General features: G+C 49.8%; 1 protein-coding gene and 1 long non-coding RNA gene across 3 annotated transcripts in view; one reads left to right on the top strand and one right to left on the bottom strand.

Moving 5' to 3' along the window:
- Positions 1–155: 155 nt before the first annotated feature.
- On the top strand, positions 156–21,683 carry LOC114610515. Of its 2 annotated transcripts, none has more exons than XR_003709693.1 (4): positions 156–303; positions 11,062–11,196; positions 19,982–20,117; positions 21,301–21,683. It is a non-coding gene; the product is annotated as an uncharacterized LOC114610515 (long non-coding RNA). The 2 variants fall into 2 exon arrangements; XR_003709694.1 differs by lacking the exon at positions 156–303 and adding an exon at positions 1,908–1,995.
- The window catches only part of Sp2 (Sp2 transcription factor), a 24,654-nt gene continuing 13,566 nt past the window's right edge, over positions 11,805–22,892 (bottom strand). The window contains exons 2-7 of the mRNA XM_028755103.1: positions 22,257–22,333; positions 20,160–21,131; positions 16,538–16,850; positions 15,085–15,259; positions 14,570–14,763; positions 11,805–13,063 (exon numbers count right to left, since the gene is read on the bottom strand). Of these exons, the coding sequence (XP_028610936.1) occupies positions 12,963–13,063; positions 14,570–14,763; positions 15,085–15,259; positions 16,538–16,850; positions 20,160–21,131; positions 22,257–22,333 (1,832 nt within the window). The 3' untranslated portion in view covers positions 11,805–12,962. The remainder of the gene's footprint in view (positions 13,064–14,569; positions 14,764–15,084; positions 15,260–16,537; positions 16,851–20,159; positions 21,132–22,256; positions 22,334–22,892) is intronic.

Here is a 22,892-nt window from a genome sequence, read left to right as displayed (position 1 = left end):
AATTAGAACGAGAATGGAGGAACCCAGCAGCCAATGGGCAGCGCCTCCAGGGGCGGGAGCAGAGAGACAAGGAAATGCTGTCACCGCCGTTAACAAGCACGTGGAGGTTTGTTAAAGGTATAGGGACTGCAGCCGAGGCGGGGGCGGGGCGAAGTCTCAAGGCTGGAGAGGAGAGGTCCGCATAGGTGGCCGGCCTGTGGTGGGCTACTGAAGAAGAACATAGGGCAGGAATCGGCTCCTGGCAGCGGAGGTTGGAAGACTGGGCAAGGAAACATGGTTTTGGGGCCAGACTCTAATGCAAAGGTGATGGGGACACAGGGAGAGGCTGAGGGAGAAGATTGTGGCTTGCGGGTATGGAGAGGCTGAAACTGCCTTTGTAAACCACAGGACCGGTGCTGAGGGTCGTAGTGGTGGACTGATACTTTGGGGACTGGGGCAGTGCTCTGGGGTCAGGAGGAGACGCTGAGGTGAGAAGGGAGTCAGCTGAATAAAAAGAAGAGAGGAAATTGGAATCAGGCTACCCCAGAGCAGAATGGTCTTCCCTTATAACTTGGAATCCTTTCCTAAGGGTTGGGCTGGCTGTAGAGCGTTCTATTTCTGGGCAATGGTGTTAATACTAGCCACTGCTCTAACTGATGGAAGGGCTGTTTCTTTCCCAAGACTCTTTCAACTTGGTTTCTTCTTGTTGTTGTTTTTATTTCTTTGTTCCTTTCTAGGTAGTGGGAAGCATAGTTCTTAGTTAATGACAGTGGTAGCCAGCCAAGGATACAGGGAACAGGTGCTGCAAACTGACTTCAGGCTGTGGATAGCCGGCTGGGAGAGAAGTAGGAAACCCTGACAGGGCTCCTTCTTTGATCTGCCTGGAGCAGCCTGTGGTGGAGATGTAGCCCTGGTGCCTACCAGCATCTGGAGTGGAGCCATGTAGAGCCATGTAGACAGGCAGCTAGCACTGTGCCAGGTAAGAGACCATCCTGGCCTGCCTAGGTGTCTGCCGTGGGAACTAGTCATCATGTGTTTACAGCTTGAGCCAATGGAATCTGCTACACAGAAACAAGACGAAGCTTGCTGGTGCATGCCGGTTATCTCAGCACTTAGTCTAAGGCCAGCCTTGGCTACATAGCAAGTGTGAGGCTAGCCTAGATTTGGATTTTTGGTGCCATCGTCATTTTCTCCCATGACCATGATGGGGAGAATTGTCTGGTTCTTGCAGTAGACCAGAGTAGTCATTAACATCTTTTATAAGGTCCACTCACGTTTATATTCCTGGGCTGCTCTTACATTGGAGCTAGGATATCATGGGTACTAAGACCTCAGAGACTGGAGCATGACCTCTTGTGGCATCACATACCTGTGACTCCAGCCCTTGGGAGACGGAGGTAAAAGATTGTGAGATTAAGTCCAGCTGCATAGAGGGCACTGCCTTAAAAAAGAGAGAAAAATAACCATGAGGTGTGTATTTATATAGCCTCTCCATTCAGTAAACATTTACTAGAGACTCCTTTTTTTTTGGTTTGGTTTTTCGAGACAGGGTTTCTCTGTGTAGCCCTGGCTGTCCTGGGAACTCACTCTGTAGACCAGGCTAGCCTCAAACTCTCGAACTCAGAAATCCGCCTGCCTCTGCCTCCCAAGTGCTGGGACTAAAGGCGTGCACCACCACCGCCCGGCTACTAGAGACTCCCTTTGGCATTGAGCCAGGTCTTACAGTACCAATATGAAGCCATAGCATGGTTCCTGTCTACAGTGACAGGTCTATGAGCTAGAGAAGAGTCGCAGGTTGGTTAGCATGGTCCTGTTAGGTAAAGGAAAACCAGACTAAAGGGGGACAATCAGTGCAGAAAGGCTTCCTCGTGGGAGCTGACTGTAGGTTTGTCTTAAAGTGTATTTGCCAGATGGGTGGTGGACCAGGTGTTGAGGAAGAGGGAAGGTGGCCAGTAGCGGATGCATCTGGGACCTTGGAGCCATGAGATGCTGCTGAAGCCGGACAGTGAGAAGTAGGTGAGCTACTCAAGTGCAGCCTGATGTTCCTGGCTGAAGACAAGTCCTGCCCCTGCAGGTAGTGAAGGCCCATTTTTTAGACACAATGTTTCTAATTTTTTATATTGTGACATTGTGTAGCTACAAGTCTACATTTGAAGTCAGCATCTATTTGTTTAAGACCTCCGTGGAGGGAGGGGCAGATGTGGTAGAATGTGCCAGCCACACACAGCTAGCCTTAGAGGCTGAGGCAGGAGGATTATGAGTCTGAGGCCAGCCTGAGCAGCTGAGCATTTGTCTCCAAAGAAAGGCTTTATTAAGGGCTGGGGGTGTAGCCCAATGGCAGAGCCCTAGTACCCCCATGGACCAGGCTCTGGATTCCAGCCACAGCTCCACAGAAACTAAGCCATCCCAGATGGGAAAGGAAGAAGAGCTGGAGTCCAGCAGCTTCTGTCCTCCTTGGCAACAGTGTTGGGAAGTTTGCTGTTGACTCCTTTTCTATATTTTCCTTTTGTTTGGACGTTGACAAGTAGGCTTGTATTTTGCTTTTCTGCTAAGTGGGATTTGGTGTCTAAACCACAAAGTGGCCCTGCCATGCATAACCAGAGGCAGGACAAAGCCCTGGAGGTGTTTCCTTTTGTTGTTTTTGGAACTGGCACTGCATTTTCTTCCTGGTACTGCGTTTGCCATCCTCTGACTTTGCAGTAGTGTTCTTTTCTTGAGACAGGCTTAACTCAGTAAGCAGTGTCTCCTGAAATGACATTGCACATGGCTTTCTCAGGATGAAGCAGAGAAGTTCAGGGTTCAGGGGCTATGTCTTGACTGTTTGCTTCTAAAGTTTTCTTTTCTTTTTTTTTTTAAAAACACAAGACCATTTATCACCATGTAGCACTGCCTTTTCTAGAACTTGCTGTGTAGACCAGGCTGACCATAAACTCACAGACATCCCTATCTCTGTCTCCTTAGTACTGAGAGTACAGTCATACACCACCATGCCCAACATTTATCTATCTATCTATCTATCTATCTATCTATCTATCTATCTTTGGCTTTTTGAGACAGGGTTTCTCTGTGCAGCCCTGGCTGTCCTAGAACTCAATTTATAGACCAGGCTGGCTTCGAACTCACAGAGATCCACCTGCCTCTGCCTCCAGACTCTGGTGACCAAATGGATGACAAGGGAGGGAGGGTGAGACTGGTGGCCAGAAGCTGTTGGGAATAGCTATAGTGTTGTCCGTGTGGAAGCTGTGCGTGTGTGTGTGTGTGTGTGTGTGTGTGTGGTGGGGGCAGGGACATGGCTAATGTATAAATACTGAGAGGGACTCTGGAGAGGGATCCGCCCACCAGGCCTGAGTTTTAGGCTGTATGGGTGCTGCTACTTATCAGTTGGAGAAGTTTTGGGAAAGGATGAATTCATAGGCTGTTGAGGATTTATGGGACACCCATGTTTGGTTGGTTGGGCAGGAAAGTGGAAGTTGGAGTCTAAGGGGAAGGCTTAGGCTGATGCTCCCAGTTCGTGCCATGAGCCTCCAAAATGGCGCTTGAAGCCATAGGGAGGCTGAGGTTGTGTGAGAGGAGTGGCTTGGAATTAGGGAGGATGTTGAGGAGGCCGAGGGCAGGTGGTAATGATACTGGTGTGTTACACCCTCCAGGTTTCCAGGAGGGTGCAGGAGAAGGGTCTGTGCCTGAGCAATGCCATGGGCTAGGACTCTAAAGACTCAGGAAGGCTCTGCCTTGGTGAATGCAGCTTAGAGGCACAAGTCCCATGGAAGGGTGAAGGTTGGCTTCCTGCCAGCAGGTGGCTGCTTCCCCCTCCCCACCCCCCCGTAGTTTATGAGGGGGGGCCTAGTTTTGGGTGTTGCTTGGGTGGGACCTGGGAAGGCCAGGCCTTATCAGTGCCCTCCCTGTGGGGCTTCGTGGTTAAGCCCTTCCTGATAGACCTAGATAGCTTCCCAGACTTGATCTGTGGTGTTCATTCAATGTAGCTGGTATTACCCATGAGCCTGGGAGCTTCTCTGAGGTGGAGTGAGGGAGATTACGTGTCTTACTTTCTGTGGCACAGTCTAAAAATCCCAGCCAATGAGCATCCTCAGGAAGGGCGCATCTGTAGCGAAAAGGGACGTATCCAAGTTCAGTGAGAGACCCCGACTGTGTCAAGGGAATGCGATGGAGACCAATAGAAGAGGACCCCTGATGTCCTCTGACCTCTGAGTGCAACTGCTACCATCCTGTGACGGCTACGGTTTCTTTAATGATGTCACCTCGACCCCGAAGATTTCAGGCAAGGGTTAGAGGGATAGCTCGGTAGATGAAGGCACCTATCTCTAAGCCTAACAAACTGAGTTCAATCCCCAGGACCCACTTGATAGAAGAAGAACAGACTTCTGCACTTTGTCCTAGTTTCCATGTGGGAACACACACACACACACACACACACACACACACACACACACTTTGAACACCTCACAAATAGTCTCAGACCGGAGGCAGGATCTCATCCCCATTTAAATCTCTGCAATCTATATTCCATTGACCAAGAACTTTGCAAGTGGCTGCTTCATAGCATAGTAAAATGGGTGTGTGTGTGTGTGTGTGTGTGTGTGTGTGATAAAGGCAGGTGGTGGCTAGCGAGTTCTGGTTGTAGCTAGCGAGCTCTGTCTGAGCCAGAGCCTTTGCCCTGCGTCTCTGGACTCTGAGGGGCCTGGTCAGCTAGCTGGTGTTAGCCAGCTCTCCTCCATAGGCCATTGCTGGGTGGTCTGCTCTGTTTGTGAAGTTGGTTGGGTGATCTGGGGGGAGAGGTGGAGGCAAGTTGAAGCACTATCTTGCTGTAGCCTTACTGATCCAGAACTCACTGTATAGACACAGCTAGTCTTGAACTCATGGCAGTCTCCTGCCTCAGCCTCTCAAATGGGTGAGAATACAGGCATGACCTTGACACCTGGCCAGTGGTAATGTTTATTTTGTGTAGGTATTTGGGTTTGAATATCGGGCTTTGTTCACATTAGATTCTTTTTTTTTTTTTTTTTTTTTTGGTTTGGTTTTTTCGAGACAGGGTTTCTCTGTGTAGCCCTGGCTGTCCTGGAACTCACTCTGTAGACCAGGCTAGCCTCGAACTCTCGAACTCAGAAATCCGCTGCCTCTGCCTCCCAAGTGCTGGGATTAAAGGCGTGTGCCACCACTGCCCAGCTCACATTAGATTCTAACATTAGGCCTTGTTACGTTGTTAAGACTAACCTGAACTCACTTTGTAGCTCAGGCTGGCCTTAAGCCTCAATCACCCTGATCCCCAGCCTCCCCAGTAATTGGGATTATAGACCTGCATCCCAGGCCTGGCTCCATTCCATCTGTAACCTGTGCTGTGGTACAGGGAATTAAAGGGATCTCCGTTGTTGTGGTAACGGTGCAGTGGGCTGCTCTGGAAGCGGGACAGGAGATAAGGTCAACCTCAGGTAGGGGGAGTTTTTCTAAGGACAGTGTGCAGAAGTCTCTGCCACTGAGCCTTTTGCCTGGAGTACTAGAAGATGTTAAGCTGGTGGTATCTTGTTGCCGGCAATATTTAGAAAACCCGCTGCTAAGTCCGGCTCTGCTAGCTATCTGAGCCGCCCTCCATGTTCCTGACTAGAAGCAGCCAGAGGCCAAGAGCATTCCACGAGATGTTACTGGGGCGGCTTCATAGAGACCAAGGCCCAAAGCATAGATCTTGGGCCAACCCCATCACCCTCATGGTTATCTGCTAAGCCCCAGATGATACCCGCCATGCTCACAGTTCCCGGTAGAATGAAGCCTCTTAATGTTTACAGATTATCCAATATTTATATACTTGGAAATGCTCAATAAATAAGATGCCCACACAATTAGAGTTGTTACCCAATACCTAACCTTTAGATATAAATTGTTACCCATCCCACATTAGCTCCTCCCCAATTACCAAGCTTTATTGCAAATGTAGCGGGGGTTGGGGAGGTGGGGGGTGGAGGGGAATATCCCACTACAGTGTCTGTCTGAGCTCTGCAAGGGGGAGGGGGGATGCCTGCCCCTAGCTCATTCCCCTTCCATCACTTAGAGAACCTAGGATGTCCCTTACTGTGACCTCCCTGTCATCACCAGATTACAGGTTTGGGGCCAGTGTCCTGAGGGTTCTCGGATGCTGAAGGAACTATCCGTCCGTGGGACAATGTATAAGACGCCTGATAGGACCCTGGAGTGTGCATTGCTGTGAGTGGCTCAAAGATGCTGTTTGAGGGAGGGTGCATGGAGCCCCTTTGACTCTGAAGCCTTCAAGACTAGGGAGAGGCACGAGAGGTCACTTTGTGCCTGTCCTCAGTTAGCTCTTCTAGGTCTGGAAAATTATGAAGAGACTTAGTTTGTTTTTCTTTGTTTCATGGCGCTAGGATCGAACCCATGATTTTTGGGCAAATACCAACTGAGTTACATTCCTAGTCCAGGGAAAGACTCTGTTTATTTTTGTTTCTTATTTTATTAATTAATTAATTAATTAATTAATTAATTTTGAGGCAAGATTTCTCTGTGTAGCCCTAGCTGTGCTGGAACTCACTCTGTAGACCAGGCTAACCTGGAACTCACAGAGATCCACCTGCCTCTGCCCCCCGAGTGCTGGGATTAAAGGTGTGTGCCACCACTACCAGGCTATTTATTTATTTTATAGATTTAGACAGGGTCTTATGCAGCCTAGCCTAGCCTTGAATTCTTTGTGTAGCCAAAGCTAGCCTTTAATTCCTGGCCTTCATTCCTCTACTTCCTAAGATTGCAGGTACGTGGCTTGAAACTAAATTTAGACAGGTTATAGAATGTGAAACTTCAAGGAAGTTGGGGACAAGTGTGCAGATTAATGACCAGGGCCCCTTTCCATCATGTAAGAGCCGGAGGCTAAGGAGAACCTTAGCACGCCCAGTAGAACATGTCAGTAGAGAGGGTAGAGACCGAACACCAGTAGCAGACGGGTAACACTGTCTATGGGTGTCAGCAGAGACAAGGAGCCTAAACTGGGCTAGAGACCACTCAGATCACAGCATAGCTTAATAAATAAATAAAGTCTGCCTGCTGGAGACCATTCACATTACATTATAGCCAAATAAATGAATAAATAAATAAATAAATAAAATCTGCCACTTTCTGCCTGTGTCTTGAAAATTCATGTGAGACTGAATTCAAAAGACATGTTTTAAGATAGCAAAACATCTTGCTCTTGGTCAGGAATATGTGGAAAATGTCCAGTTTGTTGAAAAAAAAAAAGGGTGGGGGGAGGTGAATAAGTTTTAAGTTGTGAACAGGGCAGATGCAGAGAGAGAAAAAAGCAGCTATTACATAAACTAGACTAACCATGTAGTGGTTTGAATGAGAATGGTCCCAACAAGCTCATATGTTTGAATGTTTGGCCCCAGTTAGCAGAACTGTTTGGGAAGGATTAGGAGGTGTGACCTTGTTGGAGTGTTGTGGCTTTTCTGGGAGAGGTGTGCTACTGGAGGTGGGACTTAAAAGCTCATACTAGGCCTACTGTCCCTCTCCTTTTACCCAATGTCTGAAGATCAGGATGTAAAAACTCTCAGCTACTACCCCAGTGCCCTTCCTGTCAGCTTCCTGCTGTGATGATCAAGGACTAACCCTCTAAAAGTGTAAGCAAGCCCCCAGTCAAATGCTTTCTTTAACTAGAGAACCCTCATTCTACCATAGGACAGATGCCCTTAGGGCATAAGCCTGACCACCAAAGGTTCCAAGTTGGGAAACACACATTCATTTGAAAGGAGAAAGCTTGTGGGCTGGAGAGGTGGCGCAGCGGTTAAGAGCACTGTCTGCTCTTCGAGAGGTCCTGAGTTCAATTCCCAGCAACCCCAGACCACTAGCGTACACAGAGGCCAACGGCAGCTGTGGCAGAAGAGGGCAAGACCATATCTGGAGCAAGAGTTACAAGGTCAAGGAGACTGGCACCAGGGTTCCTGAAAGCTCCCCGAGCCAGGTCTGTGTGGTAGACTTGGTTCCCTACCGGGAGGCTCTGTGAGGTCACTGTATGACGCTGTGGGGGTGAGGTCTAAGTTACAGTGGAGACCCTGGGACGCTGGAGATCCTAGGGTCATGGGACATTGAAGGGGAAAGCTGCAGGCATGAAGTGGAGGGAGGCTATGTGTGCTTTAGGCAGCAGAGCTGGAGGCCAGGGCTGCCTAAGACTGGTGGAGCCCAGATGATGTTACCAAGAGTCCCAGATGCTGGATATGGAGCTGCAGGCTTTCTTTTTCTTTCTTTCTCTTCCTCATTTCCCTCTTCCTTCTTTTCTTATTCCTCTCTCCCTCCAATCCCCAAGACAGGGTTTCTCTGTGTAGCCCTGGCTGTCCTGGAATTTGATCTGTAGACCAGGCTTAAACTCAGAGATCCACCTGTCTCTGCCTCCTGAGTGGGCAAGCTGCAGGTTTTCTGTGCTGGATGTTACTCTCGCTTTGGTTTGATCATTCCCTGTGCTTCCCTCATGGCCTCCCTTTTGGAATGAGAGTTTGCCTTGTGTGTTAGAAATGTATGGCTCATTTTTGTCTGTCTCACAGAGCCTCACAGTTAAGAGACTTTCTGAGTTTCAATGGAGGCAACATAGCCTTTTGATCTTAGAACTGTTAAGACTTTGGAGACTTTTAGAGATGGCTTAGATGCATTTTATATTATCAGGGCCAGAGGTAGGATGTTATAAAGTGATGTGTTTGACCATCAAGTTGATAAGAGGTGATGGTTAATCTTTGCTAACTTGGCTAAATCTAGAATCAAGCAGGGTTCCTGCAGAGTTATAACTGAAGAAGACCATCCTAGAATAGGGTCTTCCACTGACTAAAAAGGAGGAAAAGGAAACCAGCTGAGCACTGGTGTTTATCTCTTTCCGCTTCCTAACTATAAACTCAATGTGACCAGTACCCTATACACCCACTCCCATGACATCCTACTTTGATAACTCTATTCCCTCAAACCCTGAGCCAGAATGGATCCTTCCTTAAGCTCAGGTGATTTGTCCCAATTTGTCACAGTGATAATAGTAGCTAATACACAAAGGCACTAAAAAGGTCATTGTAAAGATAGACAGGATAGTTTGAAAGAAGGTTTCCTAATTAAAAACATCAACAACAACAACAACAACAACAAAGAGGTCCTGGAGAGATGGCGCCACAGTCAAAAGCACTGGCTGCTCTTGAGCTGGACCAGGGTTTAATTCTTAGCACCTACTTGGAACTCCAGTTCCAGGATGATTCAGTGCCCTCTTCTGGCCTTTGTGGGCATTGCATGCATGTAGTACAGATGCATATATGCAAACAAAATACAAAAATACAAAAAGCAAGACAAAAAGCTTATATGGTGGCAAATGTCTGAGGTGGGAGGATCTTAAGTTCAGGGTCCTTGAACTCTATACAGTGAAACTGTCTCAAGTCAAAAGGAAACAAAACAAAGTAGTACATTGCTTGGGTTTGCCTTCAGGAAGTAGGTCTTTGGTGAAGAGATCCTGGTTATCTGGGCTAAAGAGCTTCAGTGTCGAGTGTGAAAGGCAAGGACAGGAGCAGAAGCTTTGGGACAGATGACTTAAGAAAGGAACCAGGCGGCCGGGTGGTGGTGGTGCACGCCTTTAATCCCAGCACGTGGGAGGCAGAGGCAGGCGGATTTCTGAATTCGAGGCCAGCCTGGTCTACAGTGTGAGTTTCAGGACGGCCTGGGCTATACAGAGAAACCCTGTCTCGAAAAACCAAAAAAGAAAAAAAAAAAGAAAGGAACCAGGCAGAGGAGCCACCATGAGTTGCAAGGGTCCCCTTAAACTTCTGGGTGTGGCTTGCACCTAGAACTGTCATCAAGGGGCCCCAGCAAGTATCTGGTGGAGGCCTCTTGCTAAGGGGAGGGTAGGCTCAACAGCCTGGGCCACTGGAGCTCTTTAATATAGGATGAGTTAAAGCCAGGCAAGAGTCCATTTGCCACTGAGTCTGTGTGTGTGCGTGCGTGTGTCTATGTGTGTGTGTGTCTGTATGTGTCTGTGTATGTCTTTATGTGTGCATGCATGTGTGTGCTTGTGTGTCTGTATGTGTGTCTCTGTATGTGTGTGTGTCTGTGTGCCTGAATGTGTGTCTGTATGTGTGTGCGTGTGTGCTTGCACAACTGCAAGGAATATACAGGCCAGGGGTCAACTTAGATGTTTTTATTTTGGAGACATCCACCTTGGTTTTTGAGACAGGTTCTCTCTCATTTGGACCTGGCCTTCAGTCAATCCAGGGATCTGCCTATCTCTGCCTCCCAGGACTGGAATAACAAACACGTCACCAGGCCTGGCTTTTGATGTGGGCTTGAACTCAGGTTCTCATGCTTGCACGGTGAACACTTTACCCACTCTGCCATCTTCCCAGGTGGAAGGCTCTCTACTCCTTGACCTCATCATTACTAGACGGAACATGTTCCCCATAAAATGCCAGCATCCAGGGGCTGGAGAGATGGCCCAGAGGTTTAGAGCTCACGCTGTACCTCCAGTTTCAGGGGATCTAATGCTTCTGGCCTCTGAGGACACTTGCACTCATGTGCACACATCCACATCTCACACACACATACACACACACATATACACATACCCCTAAACATAATCTAAAATAATAAATTTCAAACAAACAAAACACCTGAGGCATCCTGCAGAGACAGGTAGAATCCCATTAGCTAGTACAGCTGCACGTACGTCTCCCTGAGAAGGGAACTCCCATATGCCAGCCTGCTCCTGCGTACCTGGGGATTGACACCATTTGTTTACAAAAGGAAAGGAGTCAGCTCAGCATAACCTAGAGGCCTTGGAGTCAGCTCCCAGGGAAGAGTAACCCTTGTGCCTGAGGCAGTGTACTGAAGAAAGAGGTCCACTCATCAATGAGCCGCTTTGCCCTACCCAGCAAGGCTTTCCCCGGCTGTCAGGGCTTCACTGAGATGCGAGCTGGTGGGCTAATGACAGAGTTGATCCAGCTGTTGGTCTAATAGTGCCCAAAGGGTTTGAGATTAGGCAGTAAGAGTCACCCCCTGCTGCTGCTGACATTGAGGGCAGAGAGCCTTCTGAGACCCGTGTCCTTTTTTATTTTTCAGCTATGTGGGGTTGGACTGGCTCTGGGGGAAAGCTGTTGGCAGTGCAGGTGGCTGGCGACAAGGATGGCCTGGCAACAGGATGGCGACGCAGAAGCCTGAACCCTCAGCAGAGCTGCAGTCCTGGCTGCTCTGAGGGTGAGTACAAAGTATCCAGTGTCCTACATGTCCGCGGCAGACTGGCCTCTCCCTCCAGCCTGGCTGCTGCTTTTCAGGCCTCCAGGATTGCACACTAACTCAAGTTTGAAATCTGAATAAATAAATCACAATCCCTGACCTCTCTGTAGTTCTGCCAAAATGAAAAGGTCCCCAACACAGTTTCTGCTTTGCAACCCAACACAAACCCAAAGGCGACCCTGGGGAGCCTGCTCCGTCCAGACCTCCACCCTGAGGGAACAGTATTTTCTGCAAATCCAACCTGTGGGCCAAGGCTCTGGACTCCTCGAGCTTCTAAGGGGGAGTGTGAAGCAAATGCCGTCCTCAGGGCTGGGGTGGGAGGTATAACAGTCGGCCAGCTCAGGAAGTCCTTCGAAGATTAGTCTCTGTGGTTGAAGCAAGACTGGGAGTGGGGGAAAAAAGAGACCACACTAGTCTCTGGGCTCCGGAGGTCCCCAGGTGCTCTGAGAGCTCATCTCCTTTGGGACCAGGACCAGGAGGGTAAATTAAGTCCACAGCTCCCCCTCAGGAGCCCTTCTGTAAGACCTCTGACATAACAGACAAAAAAAGCCCAACTGCCGAACGCAGACTCTGCCTCGGGCAACTAAATTTATTAGCAAGAAACTTTTTTGTCAGCCCAGTACTGACCAACAAAATACATTGTTAATAAAGGATAACAAATCTTCACTTAATTAATAAAACATCCTCAAGCAGTTACAACGAAAAATAAAGTTGGATTTCTGTTTAATTTAAAAGCCTCAAAAATAACAAGCAATATGTTTTTTTAAAACATGTCATAGACACAATCGTCCATTATACAATATACACTGTACACAATGGAGCTTGGGCAGGTAGGGTGCTGACGGCGTGAAGGGGTCAGGATGGAAGGTGTTTTCATGTGAGTCCAGATTTGAGTTGAAATGTGTCATTTAGAAAAGAATTGTTAAAGTGAGGAAAAAACAAAATATACCAAAAAAAGAAGGAAGAAAAAAAAGAAACCTTCCTATGCGCAGCATTGCCCTTAAACCCCTAAACTGAACGCAGGCAAGGGGAGGCGGCTAGCAAAGAGGGAAGGGAGCAATTAAATAAATGTCTTTAAAGCACACACGTCCACAGTGTTCATCATCTGAAGTTGAGTATAAGGCAACGTTCTCCGTAGAAAAGAGGGAGGGGAGTCCTCGGCGTCTGACCTTTCATAGGAAGCTGGAATGTCTGGAGGAGAGCCGCGCAGGGCTGGGCAGTGGAGTGGAGGCAGCCTCCCACCTCCCCGGAGGTGGGTGTCAGTGGGAGGCTAGGTACAGGGCCCCAGGGTGTCCCTAACGGCCCAGGAGGAGTTAATTGATGGGGAAAAGGAGGCACAGTGGGGGAAAGGGGGGCATGGCACAATGGGACTCCGGCAGTGTTGAGGAGGGGATGGGGTGGGGATAGGGGGCTCACTTTGCTCCTCGACGGAGTGAAATGTATGTTTTTCCTTTGGAAATAAGGGTCCCCACGCGTCCTGGTTTAGAACGTCTCATTGGGCATGGCCAGTGTCCATAGCCTGGGCAGGCTAGGAGCTCATGGTGAGAAGGGCAGAGCCTTTGGAAGGAGGAGAACACAGGAATAGAGTCCCTCCCTGTGGGGACACAGCCACAGAATAGGAGTGGGGTGAGGGCTGCCCAGGGCAATTGTGGGCACCTGTCCATCATGGACCCGGGGCCAGTCAGATGGGGGATGTTCCATCTTCAGGCCTCTTGCCTCAGTTAGCCTTACAAGCCCTTCGTGCCTAGGTGGGTCTTGTAATGCTTGGTGAGGTGGTCACTCCTCATGAAGCGCTTCTGACATTGGGCACACTCAAAGCGCTTGTCCCCTGGGAAGAAGAAGAAATAGCTGTTACCAAAGAGGGCATGCAGCATCACTGCCCCAGCCTCAGATAGGAGAAGCCCCAGAATTCAAGAGCCCCTGGAAAAGCCAACTCGGCCTTGTCTCCGCACTCTGCTAGCAGCCCCTCCTGAGGTCTACTGGTGGCACCTATCTGCCCCAGCTGCCTGTCTCATCTACCTCACTCCAGTCCACTCCTCAGTCCTTGCCCAGGCAGCTTGTCCTTGAGCCTCTGTGGACTTGCTTCATGCTGGACTGTGCCCCATGGACTTTAAACCTTCGTCAACACCTTCCTCCTTGCAGGAAGCTGCCTCAGCCCTGAGCACCACAGTGACCACCCTGTGTCTGAGGGGGTGTGACTCACCAGGCGCTGAGGCATATCCCCCACCTCCAGTGTCTGCTCTGCAGGGCATCACTACAACAGCTTCTGCCAGTGTGCCCTGTGGACCACTGGGCATGCCCAGAACAACTTTAAGGCACCTTCTATAGTGTGGCACTTTCTGTAGTGTGACACCTTCTATAGTGTGGCACTTTCTGTAGTGTGGCACTTTCTATAGTGTGCACTAAAGCACACAATAGTGCCAGCAATCTTACTAGCAAACTTTGACTGCCATCGAGGCAGGCTTGCAGTAAGCCAGGCATGTTGGAGCAGGCTGTAATCTCAGCATTTAGGAGATAGAAGCGCCATGAATTTAAGGTAAATCTCGGCTACACAGCAAAATGTTGTCTTAAAACCCTCGGTCTGGGACTCACACCTGTGATCCCAACAGCTGGAGTCTGAGGCAGGACTGTGACAAGGGGAGCCTGGAACACCTAGCTCAATCTTGTTATCGCTCCTTCTCCCAACCCAAGAGGGCAGGCCAGGAAGAGGGGCAGGCCAGGAAGTGGGGCAAGCTTGGGGCTTAGTTCACAGTGCTTTACAGAGGCTCAGCCAGAAGACCTTAAGTCCTAAAACAAACTGGCACATCACCAGTACCCATCTTTTAAAAAGTGTGTGGCCTTGAAAGCCAAAGGGCCTGGGTTAGAACCCAGCTTGCCCACTATTAGCCACTTGTCCAGGCCTCAGCAAGGTGGCCGTCCCTGAGCCACCCCTCCCAGGCCTGACTGGGACTAACTTATATGACAGTGCTAGACACAGCATCTGGCACACTTCATCACTGCTCAGGGTTTGCTTTTGTTTTGGGACTTTTCTTGCTTCTGACACAATCTGTCATGTTACCTGGGCTGGCTCTGAATTCCTGATCCTCCTGCTCAACCTCTCTACTGACGGGAAGATAGCTGCCTAGCTCAGTGCTTTAACAACAGCTGAAGTGACAAGAGCTCATCAAGGCAGTGTGACGCAGCACCTGACTCTGGGCAGCCTCTCAGTGGCTTTGTGACCTCCCTGGGTAGTGAGGACCATGTGACCTCCCTGGGTAGTGTGGACCGTGATGAAGCTCCCGAACAGGTGGGGACAATGGTGCACAAAGGACAGATGAGGGCATGGGGAACTGACCTGTGTGGGTTCGAGCATGTCGCTGGAGTTCATCGCTCCGTGTGAACCTCTTTCCACAGAAGAACCAGTTGCAGACAAAGGGTCTCTCGCCAGTGTGCAGGCGGACATGGGCCCGAAGCAAGGATGTCTTCCGGAAAGTCTTTCCGCAGTCCGGGATGTGGCACACATGCTTCTTCTTGCCCTGCTCCCCAGACCTGAGGAGTTGGGTTCAGCATGGGGGGAGGAAGTGGGAAGAGGGAAGGAAGAGAAGCCACAGGAGGTCAGGTCAAGACTTGTCCCACTCGCCAGGTGGTGGTGGCACATGCCTTTAATCCCAGCACTTGGGAGGCAGAGACAGGCGGATTTCTGAGTTCAAGGACAGCCTGGTCTACAGCATGAGTTCCAGGACAGCCAGGGCTACACAGAGAAACCCTGTCTCGAAAAACCAAAAAAAAAAAAAAAAAAAAAAAAAGACTTGTCCCACTCAGTGACCTGTGGAACAGGGGTGAGGGTTTGGCCTGGGTCGGGCACGTTACCTCTTCTCCCCATCCTTGCAGTTGGGACATGTGCAAGCCATGCGCCGCCGTTTCTCCCCAGGCTGGGCCTCTCCGGCTAGGGCCTGCTCCATCTGCAGCTGGATCTGGGTGGGGCTCAGCCCACTGATGGTCAGGTTGTTTCCAGAAACGTTCTGCACTGTTAGCTGTTGCTGCCCTGTGGGAGAGAGAAGGGCATGGTTCTGGAAAGGAAGCCCAGGCTACCCCTTCTCTCTCTCTTTCTTGGGTTAAGAAAGAATCATGGGGCCTCATACACTGGGGTGCAGTGAGGGCAGAGGCCTCCCTCAGACCCTACCCTTAGCAGGAACTTGCCTAAGAATTTTTGTTCATGGGCTTTGGGGGACATTACTCTAGGCTTCCTTTTCCTCTTTATGGCTCCTAAAAGTGGACAAAACAAATGCATAAAATGCTAGACATTCATTAGGGATGAGGAAAGCCGTGAACGCACTACCCCAGGAAAGCTGCATGACTTCCGGGTACAGAACATAGCCCGCTTTGCTAGGCAGCTTCAGCCCACCCTCTCTCTTCTTAATTTTTTGTTGAAAGGGCATTAGATCCTAGGAGACTAGCTAGAGACTCTTGTGAGCTGCCATGCTGGTGCTGGGAAGAGCAGCCAGTGTTGCTAAGTGCCGAGGCATCTCCCAGTCCCTCTCTGTCTTTCTGGGGCTGCACTAACAGAACGTATCATCATCAGCTTTTTTTTTTTTTTTTTTTTTTTTTTGGTTTTTCAAGACAGGGTTTTTCTGTGTAGCCCTGGCTGTCCTGGAACTCACTCTGTAGACCAGGCTGGCCTCAAACTCAGAAATCCACCTGCCTCTGCCTCCCAAGTGCTGGGATTAAAGGCGTGTGTCACCACCGCCTGGCTCATCATCAGCTTTTGTGTAGCACAAACTGGTCCTGCTGCCCAGGACACTCTTCCCTGCCTCTCACTCTCAACTGCAGCCTTCCTTAGCTAGATGGCCTTTAATCACAACGCCCAGGAGTCAGATGCTGTTCTTGTCTACAGTGAGTTCCAGGACAGCCAGAACTACACAGAGAAACTCTGTCTTGAAACACACTGCCCCCCACTCCCCAAAAGAAGCCTTGACTTCCTTTACATGGTATGGCCCTTAAGTCAACTGACCTGGGCAAGTGACCAGCCAAATTAATGTAGTTTGTGTATTACTTGGACACATCTATTTTCTCCATCATCATTCAACACCTGCCGTTATCATGCGGTCATGTGACTTACTATCTCACAGTACTGTAAGGACCAAGTGTAAAGATGGACATGCCGTAAGGCTGGAGAGGACCAAGCAAATGCTGGGCATCATCTTGGATGGACAGCATCCTCATGGCTGATACTGGAAATCCCAGGAGCCTGGCTCAGGATTCCCATATACTGAATGTAAAGCCCTGCTGCCAGTACTCTCCTGACTTCAGGACTTTCCCTCACCGCCAGTGTTGGTGATGGTGACAGGCACACCCTGGACTTGAACACCATTGATGTTGATGGTCTGCATGGCCTGAGCAGCTGCTGCCAGCTGTGCAGCGTTCAGGCTGATGATGCTCCCAGCAGGTGCAATCTTTGGCAGGGGTCGCTCTTTTCGGAGAATTGCAGCTGAATGTTTTTTGCTGGTGCCACTCAGATGGGGAGCTCGGATGGCAGGGCTGTTACAGGTGATGGTTGATGTAGTTGCAGCTGTTGCAGGGGGGCTGTCCTGGACAAGGACTGTCTGTACCTCACCAGAAGGTGTACGGATGTAAACCTGAGGGGCCAGAGAAAAGAGAGTGCCCTAAGAGAGACAGCAGCATAACCTTCCTTATCCAAGGGAGAACTGGGCGCCTTTGTCACCTCATCTAGCCCAAGAATAACTTGTGCACTACTGATGTTTAACAGGGCCAATGATGCCCTGCACTAAACTGGCATGAGCTGGTTACTGACCTGCAACCAAACTTTTAATCTGCTTAACATGGAAAAATATTAATTGCTAAATCTCAAACCTGGAAGATTAATAAAAAAGCACAACACCAGCATGGGCTACAAAGTGACACGGAGGTCAGCTTAACCACACAGCAAACTATCTTTAAAAATAAGAGGCTGGAGAGATGGGTCAGTGGTTACGAGGATCAGCTGCTCTCAGAGGACCCAGATTTCCCAGCATCCACACGGTGGCTTACATCATCCGTAACTCCAGTTCTAGGGGATCCGATTCCCTCTTCTGACCTTCTCAGGCACGAGGCATGCTCACATACTCTGCTCACAGGCACAATACACATACCTATACATGCAAGCAAACCATATATATAATAAAATAATAAATCTAGAAAATTGTTTAAGGGGAACACGATATTTATCTTATTCCAAAATGTTTCTCTTCAAAATACTAATGAAATATAAAAAGGAAGAAAAGTAAATTTTATGTCTGGTGTGTGTTTATGTGTGAGAGTATGGGTGCACGTGTGCTACAGCACACTTGTGGAAGTCACAGGACAACCATGGGTGTGAGTCCTTGCCTTCATGTGAGGCTGGGCCTCTTGTTCACTACCGAATATGCCAGGGTGGCTGGCTCATGAAGCTTCTGGTTCTCCTGTCTCTGCCACTCACTTCTCTGTATGAGCACTGGGATGGCAAATGCAGCCACTCATGGGAATATCACAAACAAACTCAAGGCCATTCTACAAAACAACTAGCCCGTGCCTTCAAAAGCAGCAAGGTCATGACTGTCAAGTTAAAGAGGAAGTAGAGCTGGGGGTATGGTTTCGGACGTAGCTCCACGGAGGTGGGGGTGTGAGTTCTTCCTGAGAGAGCTGACTAGAGAGATGTGACAACTGCATGTAAGGTGGACAGAGTCCTTAGGCACTGTTGGACTTACTAACCAAAGCATGCAGTGAAACCTGAGTGGTGCCTCCCCATTAGACACCAGCAGTCCTCTATTGAGTTTCAGGCTTGAAGGCTGCCGTGTGTACTGACTGTGCCTGTGTGGGAGGATTAAAGCATCTGAAGTGGGAGAAGGATCATGGTGGCAGTTCACACTTAAATGATCCAGGGAGAAAAAAATCCTTTGTAAAACTGTGATTTTAATTGGGGTTATTTCTAATTCCTGGATACTGAAGACTGTTTTTAGTTAAAGGATAACATATAAACCCGTCATCCCTTAATACATTCAGAAGCCTCATATCTCTTTCCAGTTCTGTAGTATGTATCCCATTTTAAAATCTTACCATGTTACACTTGTTCTTTCTCTGAGGTAGTAAATGGCTGGCTGAGTAACTGGGGGGAGGGCAAGATGGAGACGACCTGCCCCCTCCTGCATTCTCTTCTGCTTCCCTCTAACGCCAAGTCAGGTGAGGGGCCCACCTCTCCCTTGGGTGGTACTGAGTGGGTGTCAAACAGTTTGGTTTTTACCATTACCACACTGTGTGGGGGTGCTTTGTCTAATGTCTGTTTATCACATGTGTGACTGGTGCAGATGTCTCCACAGGAGGACGCTGAGTCCTGTGGATCAGTGTGGAGTTACAGCTGGTTGAGAGCCACATGAGTGCTGGGACTCAGACTTGGAGCCTCTGGAAAAAGGAGCTAGTCTCTCAGCCATGACCCATCTCTCCAGCCCCATGTTGAGCACTGCTCAAATCTGCTAAAATCGTTGGGCCTGGTGGCATGCATGGCAGTCCTGCCTCCTGAAGGTGTGGTCACAGGTGTGCACCACTGCACCTGACTCAACTTTCAAACCTTCTTTTCTTTCTTTTTTTTTTTTTTTGGATTTTTCAAGACAGGGTTTCTCTGTGTAACCCTGGCTGTCCTGGAACTCACTCTGTAGACCAGGCTGGCCTCGAACTCAGAAATCCTTCTACCTTTGCCTCCCAAGTGATGGGATTAAAGGCGTGCGCCACCACTGCCTGGCTCAAACGTTCATTTTGAGTGTTCCTTCTCACGGTCATTTCTCTGTACATCAGCAGAGACATTGGGAATGGAGCAGTTTGACTCCCATGGCTGCTGGAGTCTCTTACTGCCCTGTCTGCCTCAAGCAACATTAGGCTCTGTCTGTTCTTGTCTGCTTTTAGAGTGGGGTGAACTGGGGACATAAAGGAGCAGCAGCTGGGTGGTGGTGGTGCACGCTTTTAATCCCAGCCCTCAGGAGGCAGAGACAGGCAGATCTGAGTCTGAGGCTAGCTGGTCAACCAAAAAAAAAAAGGAAGGAAAAAGCAGCAGAGATTGCAAAGTGACAGAAGCATCTACAAAAGCAGCAAGATGGCCAGCCACATGGCAGCTAAAACGACAGAGCTGACCAGCTGGCAGAATGGCCAGCTGACTTGACAGCAGCAGAAGCAGCCGTGAGCACACTCCCCGACCCAGAGGTCATCATGTTGAGTGGAATACGGCAGGCTCAGGAAGACGAGTATGTCTTCTTCCTCAGGAGGCACCTAGACCAGAGAGGACAACACATACTCACATGTACACACAAGGAAGGAAGCGGAAGGAAAACCATCTCTTGGGGAGGACAGCAGAGGTGGAAAGAAGCAAGGATATACCTCACACTTGTAATCCCAGCACTGAGGCTGGAGCAGGAGAATTCCAAGTTTGAAACCAGCTTGGGCTGTGCAGTGAGTAAAGACCCACCTGGAATACACAGGGAGACCCTGTCTCAAAAATGGACAAAGGCCTGGCTATCCCACTTGTTAATTTTTCTTGTCATGAGCAGTGGTCAGCATTTTTCCTCCTGAACTTTACTTTACACCAGACTCTATGGTTCTGGCTCAAATTCTCATTCTTGCTGTTATATGTAATCTTATGATAAATACTTTATCATGAAAGCACACACATCTACCCTGTTATGCCTCCAGAGCTCCCCCATAAGGAAAAAGTACAACAGACCAGATATCCATCTGATTTCTACAGGTCAGGACTACTTGGCCTAAGATCTGAAGAGACCCCAAGGCAGAAGCCATTTCTTGCCCACCCCAAATGATGGTGACGCCAGCTTCCCATCAGATCTGGTGATGATCTGCCTCAGGTTCAAAAGCAAGCCAAAAGGGTGAGCAGAGGAGAGGGAGGCAGGGCAGAGGGACTGTGGTACCTGGGTTGGTGTTGGTTCAGTTGTCTGGATCTGAAAGTTCTGGGAGGGCTTCTGGGGAACGGTGGGGAGGGTGGCAGAGGCAGCTTGCACCACCCGCAATGCCTGCTGGGGGATCTGGACCACCTGTTGCTGCTCAGCCTTGGGTGGCACCACCTGGACTTGCTGGACCACAGCTGGCTGGCCCCCACCGGGGCTCTGGACGATCAGCAGGTTGTTTCCTGCCTGGATGATGTTGTCTGCCGTGGTCTCTATCAGCACCGTCTCCACCTGCTCAGCCACAGCTACCGATGGCTGTGACACAGGAAGGCTCTTCTTCCTAGCTTTTTTGTTAGTCTTAGACAGTGGCGTGGGGGGGCTCTCAGTGAGGAGCTGAGCAGGGGCCCCAATATCGCTGGTGTTCACCAGGTTGTTGAGCGGCAGGGTGAGCGTCATGTTGCCACTTCCACCTGTCAGCTTCACCACGCCAGCCCCGCTCTGCACAGGGGTGGGAGTCGTATTTGACTTCTGGACAGGAGCTGGCTTGATGGGGACAGGCTTATGGCCGGATGCTGCCGGGGTGATGATGGCTTGGTTGGTCCCTGGGATGATCTGGATCTGGTTGGTGAGACCGGGCTGCACCTGGATGGTCTGGGAACTGCTCCCTTGAATCTGAGGGACTTGGTACTGGATGCTTGCATTTGATCGGCTCCCTTTGTTGATGAGGGTGGGGTTCTGGATCGCAAACACAAACTGCCCTCCAGGATAGGAGCCACTCAGCTGGGAGCCCTGAATCTGAAGTATATTTCCTTTAGATGACAAGATGCTAAAGCTATTCTTGCAGGGACTGAGAGGGAGAGGGGCAGGTTTAATAGGGACCAGTTTCCTTGGGGTAGGCTGGGGGGGAGCAGGCGGCGTCACTGCAGCTTCAACAGCTGGGGGGCCAATTTTGCTACATGTCGCAGCAAGCAGGGCCAAGGGAGATGGCTGGGAATCCTGCAAAAACCAGCAGAAGAAAGGAGTGAGATGGGCCGACTAGCTAGACACTGTCCTCGAGGGCCTCTCATCTCAGCAGCTCCCCAACCTGAGTTCTTCCCCGCCCCTGTGGCAAGTGCGCTCTCTCTCACTCTCTTGCTCTCTCTCTCGCTCTCACTCTCTCTCACAGACACACACACACACACAGCCCTGCAGTGGCTCCTGCTGGTTTCTCCAACCCTGGATCCGACAGACCAACAGCACAGACTCTTCTCCCCCTGGCCTTGCTAGCCGAGTGTTAGCAAGGATAACGACACACCCAGGTATCAGATGGAAGTCTAGCAACTCAGCACAGGAGGGAGAGGAGAGGTGATGGGGGGAAGATGACATGAACTAGCTTTCAATATGGGGAGTGTGTTTTTGTTCTGGAGTGTGTGTTGTATACATGTATGCACGTTTATGTGAAGGATATGTGGACATACTTGAGTCAGTGTATGTGGAGGCCAAAGCCTAATGTTAAATTCTCACTCTGTGACTCTACTTTGTTTATTAAATTGTTATTTATTTAATGTATTTGGGTGTTTTGACTACATGTATGTCTATGTATCACTCAAGTACTTGATGCTTCCAGCGGCCAGAAAGGGCATCAGATCACTTGACACTGGAGTACGAGCCTGCCGTATCAAACCCGGTCCTCTGGAAGAGCAGCCAGTGCTCCTAACCCCTGAGCGTCTCTCTACCTCCTTTACCTTAATCTCTGAATCTGAAACTCACTGACTGGGCAAGACTAGTTGGCCAGTAAACTTCAGTGGATTCCTCTCTGTCTGCCTCTCTTGTGTACTAGTAAGCCCAGCTCAGCTTCTTACATGGGTACTTGGAACTGGATTCAGGTATTCATGCACCTGTGCAGCAAGGGCTTTACTCACAGCCACGGCCCCAGCCCAGGGGCTGGTGTAACACTGCTCTTTTTGCCTGACCCAACTCTGACATCTTAGCCAGGTGACTATGTCTTAGTTCAGAAATGAGAATAAGCGAATCTCTTTGGGTGTGTGCAGTGAGAGCAAACGGGTCTGAGTGAGGCAGAAAACCCACTTCAGCATTCCACCCAGGCTCTGGCCCTGCCCTCAGAGCCCGCTGTGCACTTGCCTGGGTAGTAGCAGCAGCAGGCTGCAGGTAGTCACTGGGACTGACAGCAGCAGTGGCGGCCATGCTCATCTGTGGATCTGTTGGGAGAAAGACGGAGGATATTAAAAAACACCTGAGGAAAACCCAAGGCCCCTTGCCTCAGCTTTTTTTTCCCCTTTTTTTCCTTTTTTTCCCCCCTCTGTTGCCACCTTTCCAACAGGTTAACGGGTTGTCCTGCAAGGCCCCACTCTAACATCACAGCCCTGGGCTTGTCAAGGTGACCATTTCCTTTGGTTACACTCATCTATTCAGGCCAGGCCTGCCTTCACCACATTGTCCCCACAGCCATTGAAGACTGGGAAAACTGGGAGACTCCTGTGTCAGGACAGGCTGTGGTGAGTCCAGAGTGCCCCCTGGTGGACACTGGTGGCCCTCTAGATCTGAATCTCTTCGCTGGGGCAATGCCAAGCCTTGTTCTAAGGCAAGCTACCAGCTCAATCCAGCTGGAGCTAGATGTAAACCAGTCTGGGAGTGAAGAAAGGCCAGGCCAGCATTCCTGAGCAGCAGGACATACCTGTCCTGGTCTAAAGGCTATCTGCTCAACCTTCACACAAAGACACAAAGGCCCCCAGAAACCAGAAGATGGCAATTTCAGCA

The sequence above is a fragment of the Grammomys surdaster genome, unplaced genomic scaffold (genome assembly GCF_004785775.1).
Source record: "Grammomys surdaster isolate TR1022 unplaced genomic scaffold, NIH_TR_1.0 126048, whole genome shotgun sequence".
NCBI lineage: Eukaryota > Metazoa > Chordata > Mammalia > Rodentia > Muridae > Grammomys > Grammomys surdaster.
Note: the sequence above shows the minus strand (reverse complement) of the source record. Positions and strands in the feature narration are given on the sequence as shown.